General features: G+C 34.2%; 1 protein-coding gene across 1 annotated transcript; it reads left to right on the forward strand.

The window, feature by feature from the left end:
• Positions 1–2,054: 2,054 nt before the first annotated feature.
• Positions 2,055–12,806, forward strand: LOC148275376 (uncharacterized). The gene is made up of 4 exons (XM_088235782.1): positions 2,055–2,193; positions 9,431–9,657; positions 10,797–11,114; positions 12,085–12,806. Exons 2-4 carry the CDS (start codon positions 9,439–9,441, stop codon positions 12,319–12,321), a joined length of 774 nt encoding a protein of 257 aa, XP_088091908.1. The 5' UTR covers positions 2,055–2,193; positions 9,431–9,438; the 3' UTR covers positions 12,322–12,806.
• The last annotated feature ends 3,290 nt before the right edge of the window (positions 12,807–16,096 follow it).

Genomic DNA, 16,096 nt, shown 5'->3' on the forward strand with positions numbered 1-16,096 from the left:
TCCCCGCTCTTCCGCAAAATGATTTAATTTTTTAAATTATGAGTTACTTTATTTAGGTACAACTCGTTGGAAATGGCCTCCAATTGAGGAACTTCAGCCCTACGGGAAATTGGATACAATTTTTTTTTTCTTACGCGGGGTAAAAATTAGAGCATTAAATTGCACTGCAAAGTTTCTTGAAAATGTACAGAAAAAATAATCAAAAATATTTTGATAAAAACGCACTACTTTAAATGACGTCACTGGTTCATGTGAATCAACCTATGATCTGAGAGCTATGGAAGATTTCCGGTCTGCTTGTCGCTTCTGGACCAATGGGAAGAACTGAATGAGAATAAGCGGAAATGAACCTCTGACGTTACACGCGGAGTTATTTCAGAAATACAAAACTTTGAAAAATCGTAGCGCCAATAATACGATATGTAATTTTTTTTTTAAATAAATTTTTACTTAGTTTAACAGTCTATTAACAAATAAAAAAAAAATTAAAAACCACTGAACTTCCTCATTGAAATGTAAATCGCAAAAACTCAAATATTTATATTCCTACAAAAAAAATAAAACGTCAGAAAAAGTTCATTTGCTTTACAAATGTGTAAGTATCTACTTAGATAAAGCTTTTAATTTATTTTCAAATACTGTAATAGAGCTAGGTACATTTGGTTGTAATATATTTCAGCTCTTTAGATAAAAACCTGCGTTGAGCTGAAATGTTTCACAAAATTTAAATATGATTAATAGTATAGCTTAGTTTATTAAACATACATATTAATATACGAAAGAAAAACAAAAAATATTTTTCAAAAATATTGTTGCAAAAAAATTTCCTATTAACATAAAAAAAACAAACAAATACTAATAACGGTGACGCAAAATTAAGAAACAAAAAGTAATTATGTAAAAATATTTTTTTGAATACTAGATATTAATAAACTATAGACAACACTTTACATTTTATGACAATTAAGGAAAAAATATTAATTATTAATTTTTAAATACCAATTATAATGTAATACAATATAAGACTATATAATGGTGAAAAGATAAACAAAATAAATTAAATTAACAATAATATTTGTATGCAAAAACGTGAATCAATTGAAAAAGCATTTTTTTCAGTACCTACCTACTAGTTTAAAACAAAATAAAGTTATATATAATATATAAAATGAGCAAAACCATCTTCAAATAATACGAGTAGGTACATAAAAAGATAGTATAAAAAAATAATAACCAACATTAATAACAGCAATTTAAAGCCAAATAGAATTGTACAACAATAATGAATAAAAACATTAAAAAACGTTATTATATGGAAAAAACATAAATATATGTATTAGATTTACAAATTATGATAATCATAAAAACAACAATACGAAAAATAATTACAATATCGACTCAAACAATCATCATCATTCCCTTTCCGCACCGAATGGTGCATAGGGCTCTGTATTGGTACACCAACCGCAGTGTATCTTGATCATTTTTGTTACATGAAGGTAAGATGATCGGTCTTACGCTTCCGGTACCAGTCCAGGGACTATGAAATATTCTAACGTAAAAATACATTTTCAATTTTTTTTTTAAGAAAAAATAAATATTTGCGTTCTTATAATTTACACAAATATTTCAATTTTGGTGGCCATTTTTAACGAGTTGTAAATAACTCACTATTAGAATTAGAATTTCATGTCAACCATGTTGGGAATCGAACCCGAGACCTCTTGCATGGTAGGCAAACGCGCTGACCGTTACACGACGAGGCCGATTTAAATATTAGGTACCTACGATCAAATATTTCATGTTAAGCTAGTCAGAAAGCTCTTGTTTGTCATGAAAACACGCTTTCCACTAGACAACATTGAAGAATATTCTAAATTGTACTAATTTTCAATTTTTATTTATTTTCGTATTAGCATTATCTTCACGGGGCAATAGTATAATGTGTTTTATCTCGCTCCCGTCGGGCTCCGCCCCCGCCGGTGGCCACGCCCCTCCGCCCCCTGCCCCTCCCGCGGCCGCGACGGCCGGCTAGCGCAGTACCGGCAGCAGGCAGTACCGGCCCGCGCCGCCGGAGCGCCGCGTGTCGCGAGTATTCCGGGTCAGCTGGCACGGATGTGACCAAATGTTCCGACCCGCTCATGTCGATGTAAGTTGGACGAGTTGAAGCACGCCGAGCCGCGGGGACATGAGGTCAGTAGTCAGCATGGATATTGGATAACTCGCAAATATTATTTGAATAACGGCAAAAATATCGATGGCTCAGTTTCTAACGAGAAATTAGTTACTAGTTTTGAGACCGAAGTTTAGAATGATCTCAATTGATTTGTCAAAAATATTGAATTATTTCACGTTAAGTGAAGTATATAGATATTTATGTGAAATATAAATTCACTATGGTTACTAGTTTTAGGAGTAACGTTATGTAAATCATCACAACGTTTCGATTAGTTATGAAGCTGAGAGATTCTTAAGTTTATTAATTATTTATATAAACGCCCAGTGGGCATTTTCAAGGACATATTACTAAATATATAATTATTATAAAGGAAGAAAGACACAATGGTATATAGTAGACTTGGTGGGAGTGGAAGCGGGAGAGAGGTGTTTATAATTGAATTTGATTCAGTGATCGTTTGAAAGAAGACAACTTGTTATAAAAAAAATCAAGACTGGTATGTTAGTTGGCAGACCTAAGAATTCTGGGAATAGGGAATGAAAACCATAGTTAGTTCTATGGTTATCGATATGAAAGAATAAGTTTTGTCTGAGGTTTCTAGTTAGGATATTTAATTTTATTGAGCTCAGTAGTTCAGGCACATCAAAGATTGAGTTGAGAATTTTAAATATGACTAGAAGGTCGGATTTATTTCGACGGTCTTGAAAAGAAGATATGTTTAAGTTAGTTTCTAGCTCATTATACGTATATTGGTTTCTAGATAAGCCCAACCTCCAGCCTATCTTTCTTAAAAATTTATGTTCAACTGATTTAATATTTTTGATTTACTTATGAAAACATCCCTCTAACAAGAGAAAACCAATATTTAAAAAAAGTTATAGGTAGGTACCGTTGTAGAATAAAAGGAGTGCCTTTTTAAATATAATTAGTAGCTAATATAACTCATTCTTTTTTTTCTTATTGATCTATGGAACAAAGCCATCATGGTATCTGTTGAATAATGACTAAATATGATTAGTCCTTTTTTGTGAGTTTTTACATTATTATATAAATAAGTCCACCTTGTTGTGTAGTGGTTGGCGCGTTCGTCTACCATTCTTGAGGTTTTGGGTTTAATTCTTGGCAGGTTGGATGCGAAATATTAATTTTCAAAATTGTTCCAACTGCAATATTTCATTGTTCCTGGATTGGCACCCGAAGCGTAATACTGCTCATTTCACGTTCCATGAAACAAAAAAATATTTAGATACTTTGCAATTGGAGTGCCGATTCAGTGCCCCATGCACCACTAGGTGCGGACAGGAAAATCATGATGATGATGAGTTACATCTAGGTTTATCATCGGATTTTTAAGTATTTTGTGTAAACACGCTATGGCGGAAAAAAAATTCCCATCAACAAATGTTCAATGCGTCTACTGATATTTAAATAATTAAACTTGCAAATTAAATTTTTGATTTTTTAGATTCCATCAATGCTCTCCTTCAAAATTTTTATCCGTTTTGCAGTCTTTCAATGTATTATCAATTAAGTTGATACAAAAAATATTGAAAATCAGAAGCCGAGAGATATTTTGTAAAGAACATTGTATATACTTACGTAAATTACATTATAATTATTAATACATTTTTTATATCAGCATTATTACCTATCCGCATATAATGGTGCATATGGCACTGCAGTTGTACACCAATCGCAGCGTGTCATTATCATTTTTGTTACATGAAGGTAAGATGATCAGTTTTATGCTTCAGATACCAGTCCCGGGGCTATGAAATATTCTTGTATTAAAACACTTTTTTTAATAAATATTTTGTTTCGACCATGCCGTGAATACTCGAGACCTCTTGCATGGTAGGCAAACGAGCTGACCATTACACTATGGGCGGACATATTTGTACCTATGGATAATCAATAAGAAGTGATTTAAGTTCTCGTGATTTATTCGAATATTATTATTTTTAAGTTGTAAACAACCGAGCAAGGAGATGTAAAATAAAATTATTAAAGCGGGGTTCGAGCTTCAAACTTCTTGATCCGAGGTCCGCGACGATACCCACGGGACCGCAGCCCATTTAGCTGAATAAAATGTACACTTTACACACCGTGTAACATTTACTTTTACGCTTTAAAAGTGATTATATTAATATTGGTTTTTATTTGACTTAATTTATAATTGAAGTACTACAACAATTATTTTTCCATCAAATGCTACGGATTTATTCAAATGATTTGGAAAACTCCTGGGTTTTAAGTTTTTTCCGAAACATCACTTCACTCTCACAGTTTCGCACCTCTGCTGGGAGAGCATTCCATGCCATAGGGCCTGCGACCGCAAACGCGCGTTCACCGAATTGAGTGTGCTGTTTGCGTACAAGTGTAATGATTTATCAGCTAGTTCATCTGGAATGCATAGTTCTTTTAGATATTCTAGAGCGAGTTATGTAGTGCCTCAAACATAAGCCAATAGAGATTGTATTCCACCCTCTACGTTTAAACATTCGTATTGCCTATGTTTGCACAGAACATCTATTTGTGTTTTTTAACATAATAAAAATATTGGTTAGTACCTATCTAGTAACATAATTAAAAAAAAAAAAAGTTTTCATGATTTACTAAAATATTTAAACAAGTTGTAAATAACTAACTATTAGAAAATGGGAATCAAGTTGTGCTAAACACGTCACATTCGACCCCACTATGTGTTACTTTAGACCCCGATGGCTGGGTCCAAATTAACACTGGACAAGTCTCTTAAAATCCTCACTAGCTTCCAAATCACCATAAGCACGCTTTAATTTAATATATTCAATTAGAGTTAAATATGCACAGTCCCTGACCGTTGAACGAGTTTTATTCTATAGTCAGTAAATTTGGCATAATAAGTACAAATGTCAAAAATGTTTTTTTGGACCCCTCTCTCCCCTATCTATGCGTAGGTATTTTACACCACAAGGTAAATTTATTGCTACTGGCATACTCTTTCAGTCGAACGAAATTATGTTCAATAACTAGACATAAACTTGTGATAACTCACTGAAAAATTCAGTCACTGAATAATAACTTCAAAAGCATCCACAAAAATATCAAAAATTACATATTTAATTTAAAATAGAAAAACACTTTAAAAAACGTTAGTAAAATATGCAGATAGCCGTCGATATGACGAAGAAGTTCAGTGCTACGGGAAACAGGATAATAAAAATATTTTCTTAAGCGCGGTAAAACATTAGAGCAATAATTTTTAGGCGCAGTTTCTTTAAAAAGCATTAAAAAAAAAAAAAAAACGAACTACTAGACGGGCGATGTCACTAGTTATTTCGAATCGGCCAATGGTCGAGTGTTGTGATGGGTTTGCGGTTTTCGGAGGGCAAATTCACCAATCAGAAGAACTTACCGAAGAGAACTTATGACGTTCACACGCGAAGTAATTTCAAAATTACAAATCTTTTAAAAAATCATCGCGCAGATAACACGTATACGTAAAGATCTTTGGCTTAGTTAGATAGTCTTTTTTAAAAAAAACCATTTCCCCATTCCACGTGCACATTACCTACCTATTTTTTTAATTACAGAATACGCAGAATAGATAGAATTACATTTGTCATTTTAATGTTTTTTATTATTAATATTTAAAGCATTAACTTTGTGGTCAAATATTTTACTACCTAAATGTTAAAATATTTTTATAAAACCAATTACCGACTTTTCACCCGTCTCTTTGTCAGGACACCATTTCAACCAACATACAATGTTTGTTTGTGCATCCAACGTGCATGTTTGACCTAATCAGTGCATGTGCTTATTAAAATGCATGTCGTGTTGGTTTTATATTTTTGTTCAACAACTATAGTGAAGGTGTGTGTATAGTGGGTTTGCATGTTGTTTTAATTGGTTTCCTGATGATGAGACGGGTACGTTTCGAAACCGGTTGACATAGAAAAGTCGGTGAGTGGTTATAAACAAATATTTAATAACATTTAGTTAAATGTTTTTTGTAGGATCCGAACCTCTGACCTTTGATCCATGAGTCTACGTAGTCCACAACATCATTATCATTCCCTTTCCGTACCCTAATGGTGCATAGGACAATGCATTGGTCTTGATCATTTTTTGTTACATGAAGATAAGACTATCAGTCTTACCCTTCAGGTACCGGTCCAGTAGCTCAATCACAAATAATTATCGACGTGCTTAAAAACATGCTAAACATTTGAGCGATCACAATGAACAATAATGAACATGCTTAAGTTATCGCAGTCGTAAGTCAACGCGTGTGTAATCTCTTAATCAACGCTCGTGTCGGTTTGTTTTTTGTTTTCCTCGTTAATAAATACATTTCATTTGCGAAAATTCGGCGTTTACTACGTTAAAGTCAAAAGTCAAAATTAAATTACAATTACCATGGTGACTGCTTTTCTTGACATTTGGCTTGCCAACCGCTGGCTAAATGTAATAAATAGCATGTTTAATAATAAATAAATAAAAATAGCATTTTTTGAATATTTTACATATTTACTCGGGTGAAATTTAAATATGTGATTGCGCAACAGGATTATACGTCGCGAAACGTAAATATTTTGACATTTAAAATTAGGTTTCACGGATGTTCCATTATGATCGCGAACGCGATAAACAACCGTGGTGAGAAATTGTTATCACGTCGATAGTTATTTGTGATTGAGCTACAGGGACTATGAAATATTATTTAATTTAAAACACCGTTTTAAAAAAGTCGGGAATCGAACCCGAGAACTCTTGCTTGCTAGACAAACGCGCTGACCATTACACCACGAGGCCGACGTTCCACATTATCACAATTTGGTTCAGCATTCCTATCTGCAGGCTTATTCTGTCACAATTTCGTTTCGTAAGGTCGTTCGTTAGTCATATCTCCATCAAGCTCTAACGCTATCAAAATCGTATTTCACTCTCGTTCCTTCTCATACGATACGAATGAATTTGCAAAACGAATTAGTTACAGAATAGGGCCACTGATATCCTTCATAGCGCCATTTTCGTATTTTTATTGGTAGATACTTCAGCTCACGCATGTGTGCCACGCGCAGATAAACCCAATAAGTAGGTAGGCAGTGCGTGCGCGTACTGCGTCGCGATCTTACGCTCAGAGATAATGTAGAACTATGCTTACGCTGACAGCTTTCATTGCTCACATTTAAAATCTCATCGGGATGAATAATTGATTAAGTGTTAGGTTAGGTACTAGGAACTTTGCCTACATATTTTGTATTAGGTACCTACTTAAATTTAAGCACTCACTTAAATAATTTTATTTTAAAAACAATTAGGTAGGTCGGTACTTACCAACAATAATATTTGTTAAAACATATTGATGAGATGGATATGTTTTGATCATCACTATGGCAGCATCATCTGCATGGCATGTGATGTTGATGACCTTATCTCCCTTAGTAGATTCACTATTTTTTTTTTATTCTTAAAAGCGTTTTATTTAGTATATTTATTCTGCTTGTGTAAGAAAAGGTTTTTGGCGTATATATTGTTGTGCTATATTTAGTTATAAAGGTGCTAAACTTGCTTTGTTTCTTTGTTGTTCTCAATATGTGTTATTTTCTAAATGTTATTATTATTTATGTCCCGAGTTGAGTTGTTGTAACTCCTGGGAATGTAATTCAACGTATTGTACTTGTAAAATACTTTGTGTTATATAATTTATAAATAAATAAATTAATTAATAAAATATATGTTTAAACGTACCTGCATTAAGATCTAAGGTTGATTTCAATGGGATAGGTGCTTTTCCTTTTAGTATTATTTATCAAAAGGGGTTGATTCATTTGCATAATAATTGTTTTTACTATATTGTAAAGTGATTGTTCGGTTTCGATTTTCAATTAACCTTTCTACTGGAAAAATGCCGGGTGATGGAAAAAAACTCAAAAGATAGGTGACATATATTGGTTTACCGTAACAGGTACCTATATATCAGAGGCGAATCGTCCAAATAAGCGATTATGCACAGCTCACTATTATATTTGACACAAATTTGACGTTTAAAGCAAAGTGATCCCCTACCCAATGACATATCATTAGTTCTGTAAATGCCCATCTCTATATAATTCTTCTGACATATTATTAGAAAAATAAAAATCCGTTTTATGCAATTGTTGGTAAACAGAAAAAATCGATAAAAGAATGAGTCCAAATGTATTTCCCTGTCAAATTCCAAATTGCATTTGGATAATCAAAGCGCCCACCCTCTCGTTCTGTTTCTGTTGATGAAAACTAGTGTCTGAAAACGACTGTTAACGAAAACTAGTGTCTCTCTTCAGTTTCGCATGTTCTTTATTGATTTAAAAAATCTAATTTAGCAAAAATGAATAGGGATACTAGATAATATTTATTTCCAATCAAACCGCGAAAATAATAAAACATGGAAACTTGAAAAAATTTCATTATACCCTCCTCTGCAGTATTGCCAATTTGTGATCAATACATAGTTAAAAGATTAATTTAATTTTAGTTTTCCTGTGGCAGTTAAGAAATACAGTCTTAGTTCCGAATTGGCACCGCGACCATACTTCCCAAATCCCGCTTCCAAAGAAAGAAGAACGTATAACACGTACAAAATAAACAACGACACAAAACCCCTGTACATATATGAAATATCTGAATAATTCGACCCATTCAAACAACGAAAGAAAGATAATTCAAATTACAAAGCATATAAATACATCAAATTATTAGGAAAATACCTACTGGCAAAGTCTCAACTCAGATCCTAATAGGACCTATCTTATCGAAACTCACGAAATTTCCAATCGTCATAACAACATTGATTTCTCATGAAATCATAGTTGTCTTAATACTAATAGTAAGAACAATCTTGAGCAAAAACCCTAATCGCCCTCTCAAACCTTAAGATAGATGAAGCGGGTTATTGAGCGCAGTCAGAGTGCGGTCCGCTGAGTTAGTGTACTATTTAGTTTTTCAAGTTTCCACGTCCCGTTGATGGGACAACAGAAACACAGATGAACAAGAATTCAGTTGAGACAACCGGTGAAAGTATATTTTCCAAGTTTGTATTAATTTCTCTCAAAGTGATTTAGGCCTTTCCCCAGTTCCTCCCATTTTTCAACCCATTCGCTCACAAATTTGAAAAAATACGCTTTGATTTTTGTATTTGGATAGGTATAAAACGTAATCAGGTAACTATGCATTTATTTCACAATGGTTTCGAGGCTTCTCAATAGTGTCTTTGTTTCTCAGGCAATGCTATGCCGCGCCCTCCTCGCGAGTCATACGGGGAGCAGAAGCCACCGTACTCGTATATCTCCCTGACGGCGATGGCCATCTGGAGTTCCCCGGAGAAGATGCTGCCCCTGGCGGACATCTACCGCTTCATCACAGACCGCTTCCCCTACTACCGCCGCAACACGCAGCGCTGGCAGAACTCGCTCCGCCACAACCTCTCCTTCAACGACTGCTTCATCAAGGTATACCATATATTACTCTTACACATCTTGGAATAGTGAAGGGTTAAACCCATTTTGGATTTGAACATTCGTTTACTCGTTTGTTTCATCTGCAAATTTGTCATTAGCCAAAAATGTTTTAATATGAAAACAATTCGCCGGTGTGGTGGTTATATTCTTGAAAAAATAACGTAAAAACACAAGTTTCTGCTCAATAGAATCTGTTATGTTTACAAATGGTTAAAAAATGTGCTAGAATGAACCTTTTTTTAAACTTCTAGGTGTAGGGTAAATGTGATCACAAAAGAAGTGTGTCACAAAAAGTGTAAATCTGGGGATTTCGATCGTCCTCTACCCGATAGCCCGACACCCCGACACACAAGGATCTGGGCTCGGAAAGGAAGGTTAAGAATATGTGAACACTCGCCCTCCACTCAGTAGCCAGGATCTTTAAAGACCAAGGATTGAAGGGCGTGACCTGATTTACAGAGACCCATCATAATATCTTTATGCAGGTCAAAATGACGCGGCGACAGGAGCTTATAAAGCATTGAGGCCTGATAATCTTTTAAGCCGAGAATGCTCATTTTTCACAAACAACCATATCCTTTTCTGTATGTTCCTTTGATTATAAAGGGTTGTTAGTCACTCTAATAAATAAAAAACTAATTTCATTCAGTTTTGTGATGAGGAAATATTTGAAAAAAGGATAGGAACATGGAATGGATACCTACCTTTGATATCACGTGAATGTTCATCAACCTTAACCACTGGATAATGAAATGCACTATGAATTGTAACGATGTTTACAACGACGCGCGACAAATTCAAGAACTTCACATACAATTGCATAAAAAGTTCTTGGATTCTGAATTGGACTATGAATTGTAACGATGTTTACAACGCCGCGTGACGAATGCAATAACTTTTTATGCAATTGCATGTGAAGTTCTTCGATTCATCGCGCGGCGTTGTAAACATCGTTACAATTCATAGTGCTTTTTATCATCCAGTCGTTAAGATCAAAGGTAGGTATCCATTCCACGTTCTTATCCTTTTTCCAAATATTTCCCTTTCACAAAACTGAATGAAATTCGTTTTTCATTTACAGTCCGCCTTTCTCCGGTTATTAATAAGTTTATTAATTACTTTACTCGTAGATTCCTCGGCGACCGGAGCGGCCAGGGAAGGGAGCCTACTGGGCGCTGCACCCCTCAGCCCTGGACATGTTCGAGAACGGCTCCTTCCTGCGGCGGCGGAAACGCTTCAAGCTCCCCACCAGGGTGCAACACGAGCTGGCGTCTCTCACCCGCCTCGGGCTGGCGGCGCCGCCCGCTCCCCCGCCGGCGCCGCCCCCGCCCCTGGCCAGCCCGCCCTGCACCTCGCTGGCGCCTCCGCCGCCCATCACGGCGCGCGACTCCAGGAAGTCCTTCAGCATTGAGAGCATCATGCACTCGGCGGATAAAGGAAATCATCAGGTACCCAGTTATGACATTCGTTTTTTAGTACCTAGTTAACTAGTTAATTCTACACAATAAAATATACACATTTTTACAATATTAATTAATACATTATAAAGACAACAAAGTATTAAAATATATTTTGTCCCGATAAACTATTCAATAATAGTTTGTCATCGGGTGCTCAGACATTAGTTTTAATTAATAATCAAATAAAAGAGTGCAGACATAATACTGTATACGTTTAAAATAATGAACATATATTATTTTGTTTTTGATGCTTTGAAAAATATTATTAAGAAGAAAAAAAAACAACAAAACCAGATAAAAATGATTTAAAGAAATATTTTTTTGAAAAGTAATAAAATAATACAATTAAAATTGAAAAATAGCCATTTACTTGGATATATTTTGAATATAGTTAAATATAGAAAATACAAAGTTACGTAGATATGCAGCGTGCACCTATGATAAACCCAGTAACATTCGAAACCTCAATGATCGGTATGAGCAAGCTGACATATTAAAAAAAAGAAACAATTTTTAAAAAATATATGCCAACTTCTGCAGAGCGCAGAGCTTTTTACTCTCTTTAAACAGCTATTCGGTTTTTATTTTTTTGGTTTTTCAAAGATTCTAAATAGTTTTTTGAAATATGCCCAATATGTCTTGGTGCTCATACTGATCATCGTGGTTTCTGATGTGACAGGGTTTATTACACACTTCAAATTTTTAATTGCACTTCAAACCTTTAAAGAATTACCAGTTAACTTTTTTAGTATCAATGAAGAGATATACATTCAGACTCCTGCATTTTAATTTTATTGTCAGCATTGTTTCAATTCAGCAACGACATTTTTGTTTACGTAGGTACCTATAACTCTGATCAGGGGACCTTTTATCTAGCAGGGTATTTTATGACTAGCGGAATGCAGACATCAGTTCATCAAAATCCATAACCTGACGTGTGATTTGTCATCGCTTCCAGATGTCGATGGACCGAGTGCCCCCGCCTGTGGGAGGCCAGCTGGGTGCTCCGGTGGCCGCGCCCTGGATGTGCCCCGCATATCTGCCCTGGGCGCTGCCGCTTTATTCCAGCCTGCTGCCCCTCCTGAAGCCGCCGCCCCCGCCCAGCCCCGCGCAGGAGCTCCTCCGCCTTCACTACCAAGCCTTCCGCTTCGGCGCGCCCCCCTATCTGCCCCCGCACCTGGGGCCGCCGCCCTGAGAGAACCCGAAGCTGGAGACACTTAGACTAATTTGGGCGTCCCGGGGGAAAATATATCAACCGGTTGTGAATTGTTGTGAAGCGTTGTGAAAAAAGACTAAAGTCATCATTAAACACTCCCAGTCTTGATATTTTCGTCATTATGAATTTATAAGTTATGGTTCTGATCATTTTAAAAGGTCACAAACATTGTATTACGCGGTTTTTATCAGTATTCACCAAGTTTTAATCAATTTTGTTACAATTGAAATGATACGGTGTGATAGTAAAACGAAATTTAGATGCGAGTATCTATAGTGACTTGAATCTAGTGACGAGAGCATACAAAAATAATTGTTAGTGAGTGTGACTTACAAGTATTATAAATATATTATTGTACAGTTTTATTCCGTAAGTTATTATTAGTGAGTTATGAATTTTGTCGTTAAATACAAAAATCTGCCGTTCAAAATGTTAATTAAATAAATGGTTATTTATCGAACAGATGTTCTTTGTTGCTTTGTTTTAAATCGCGAATTAAAAATGTTGGAATTTTTAATTTATTAATTTACTCATAGAATTAAGAATAGTCCAGAAGGAGCGCAGAATCATATTTGAATACATCGGACTGTGTCCAATAATTCCCCCACTTAGACACACATTCGCCGCGCGCATGCTTGAAGTCACCGGGTTATATTGCCAGATCGCGAAGAATATAACCTCAACACAAATGTAAGGTTAAAAAAAAGCAATCTGTTAATTTCTCTAAAATTTTATTGTGCACGCGGACACATTGATTGACACAACATAGTAGATAAGTAATGGGTCATTTAATAAGAGTAATTGAATAAATGAACTTTGAACTTAAAATATAAAACAAATATTATTTGACATGAAACGGATATTTTTATATAATGTCAAATAATATTTGATGTTTTGAAGATAATGTCGGTCAAACGTCCACCACAGAGTTGTTTAATTCGAGATTCAATTTTAATTAATTCTCTCATTAGATGAGCAAAGTAGGGTAAAAAAATTTACTTCCCTGGCAACACTAACGAAATTTCCATTTTGTTTTTTCAACAATCTGACAGATGGAAAAATAATTTAATTTTTAAGTAATGCATTTGTTATACACACACATTCATTAGCTTATTACACATGAAATGTGATTGCATCCTGCTTCTTAAGATCCTAGCAGTATTTCTTCACTTTAAAAGGACACAACACGGGATAGTTGAATTCAAATCAGGAGTTGCGTACTGAGCGACGTCTACAAAGAAACTAATGGGTCAAAACGTAAACCTACTCATTTATGAGCAGTTGAGTCGCCTTCTGTTTGATGTGCGTATGCGGTTTCTGGACTATTCTTAATTCTATGAATTTACTATTAATGGCAAGTCGTTACTATTGCATTTACGTACTTTGTTATTAAGATTATTAATATACAATTAGATGTAGAGAAATTTCAAATCAGTTATGGTTTGTTTATGCTTTACCTATTAGGGTATGGTACCTTCCTTTCGAACGAAAGGCAGCTAGTGCAATGTGTAAATATAATACATACATTATATTAAAATTATTCAAGGTATGGTAAAATGCACATTCGTTAATAAATAATACCTACGCAAGAAGTATGAACACGGGCTCAGTGAAAATCTAGTTACGAGTAAATACAATTCATTGGTAGTAGTATAAATATAAAAAAAAATATATACCTAATAATGACATTGGTTTACTAAAATAATAATGACAAAAAATGACAGTTTAATTTTCTGATGACACAAAGCTTCGTTTGTTTAAAAATTAACCGATGATAAGAAAATAAAGGTCTTGACAGCAATGAGGAACTTCAGCCCTACGGGAAATTGGATACAAAAAATATTTTCTTGCGCGCGGTAAAAATTAGAGCATTAAATTTTACAGCAAAATTTCTTGAAAATCTACGAAAAAAATAAAATATTTTAATAAAAACGTACCTACTACTTTGATTGACGTCACTGGTTTATATGAACCAACTAATGATGTGAGAGCTGTGAAGAATATCCGGTTGACTTACCGTAAACGAACCAATGGGAAGAACTAACAGAGAGCAACCTCTGACGTCACACGCGGAGTTATTACCGATTTACAAAACTTAAAAAAATCATAGCGCTGATAATACGATACGTAAAAAAAATATTAAAAAATTGGCTTAGTTTAATAGTCTATCAACCAATATATTTTTTTAAAGACACTAAACTTCCTCATTCATAGGTAATAGAATAAGTATATAAAAAACGGTATACATTTTTATTTTATTTATTTTTCAAAAATATTTACAAAATAGTCTTAAATTAAAGTCTTGCTGAGTTGCATACATACAACTCGTCATCAGGTTCTTATAAATTACATTGATTATTTACACTTAACCTACATTAACAATAATTTTACTTGAAAAACAATTACATATTACATTATGAAAAATTAAAAACTATCACTAATACAAAAAACTTTTTTCTAATAACCGTAATTTGAGCAAACGTCTCACTCCCGTATTTAACTCAGCATTTTTAATATTGTTTGGTAACATGTTAAATATTTTAGGTATACTGTATTGCAGTGTCCTTTTGCCATATTTATTGCAATATCTAGGAACATCTAGCCCTTCCATACTAGTAAACCTGGTGTTGTAATCATGTACCAACTTGTGTTTATACTCGGAGTGCGACGCATGCTGACAAATTAATTTGTACCAAAGTAGAGCCTTAACAGATAATTTATTCACAGATTTATACATTAATGATATTGAAATATTGTGTCTCTGGCGGTATACATCTTTGTGTAGTAGCAATTTGATCATAGAGTTTTGAAAGGTTTGAATAAAATTAATATTAGTTTCACTTGATAAACCCCAGGAAGTTATGGCGTATCGTATAATTGATTCAGAGAGAGATAAATAAATAATTCGTAAAGTATTAACAGGGACATAATATTTTGATACGTACATTCTATTACTTATTGCTCTTAATCGCTTACACAATTTTCTAATATGTACATCCCATTTAAAATTACAATCTATAGTTAAACCGAAATAAACACACTGCTTAATATTTTCAATATTTTCACACGTGCACGGTTGCATAATATCACTATGGATACACGTATAGTTATGTGATAAAATTGACGGTGTTGTGTGAGTTTTGTAGTTCGGTGATCTTATGTGCATAAGTTTGGTTTTAAAGAAAAGGAATTAATTATTAAACCTGCATCATGGGACCATTTTTGCAGGTTTAAAAAGTCTTTTTGCAATAACTTCTCTGCAGTTTTGAGATCCTTGTGAGACAAAACTAAAGCAGTATCATCGGCGTATACATAGTGTTTGACATTGTTAAATAGTTTATACATGACTGTCACATATATTTTTTATTTTTAACTTTTCAAAATCATTCTTGTTGTTGAAATCTTGTTGCACAAACAAGTACCCAGGTACCAACTTATCAATAAAAAGTATTTTTCCAAGGCAAGCCAATAAAAAAAAAAAAAAATAAAATAAAAAAAGGCAAGCCAACGTTTGGGCAGGACAACGTCTGTCGGGTCAGCTAGTACGTTATAAAATGTTTGTCTACTTTACAAAAGACATTTTGCGCTGTAATAACAGTTTCACCTGTCAATTTTGCCCGTGGCTATTGAAACAATATAAATTGGTTTTGCAAAAATTCTTTAATTAATTAATGTTTGTTTTTGTAATTGAAAATTCGAATAACGTCCCTACGTTTTTTTATGATCAACACCAATGTTTTCGTGATCGTGTCAC

The sequence above is a fragment of the Micrasema longulum genome, unplaced genomic scaffold (genome assembly GCF_059751315.1).
Source record: "Micrasema longulum isolate JH-2025_06_02 unplaced genomic scaffold, ASM5975131v1 h1tg001437l, whole genome shotgun sequence".
NCBI lineage: Eukaryota > Metazoa > Arthropoda > Insecta > Trichoptera > Brachycentridae > Micrasema > Micrasema longulum.

Excerpts from the sequence above, each read along its gene's own strand:
- LOC148275376 (XM_088235782.1), top strand. The coding sequence starts at position 9,439 with ATGCCGCGCCCTCCTCGCGAGTCATACGGGGAGCAGAAGCCACCGTAC. Across the intron at positions 9,658-10,796 it reads TCAACGACTGCTTCATCAAG|ATTCCTCGGCGACCGGAGCG; the intron begins GTATACCATATA and ends CTTTACTCGTAG. Across the intron at positions 11,115-12,084 it reads CGGATAAAGGAAATCATCAG|ATGTCGATGGACCGAGTGCC; the intron begins GTACCCAGTTAT and ends CATCGCTTCCAG.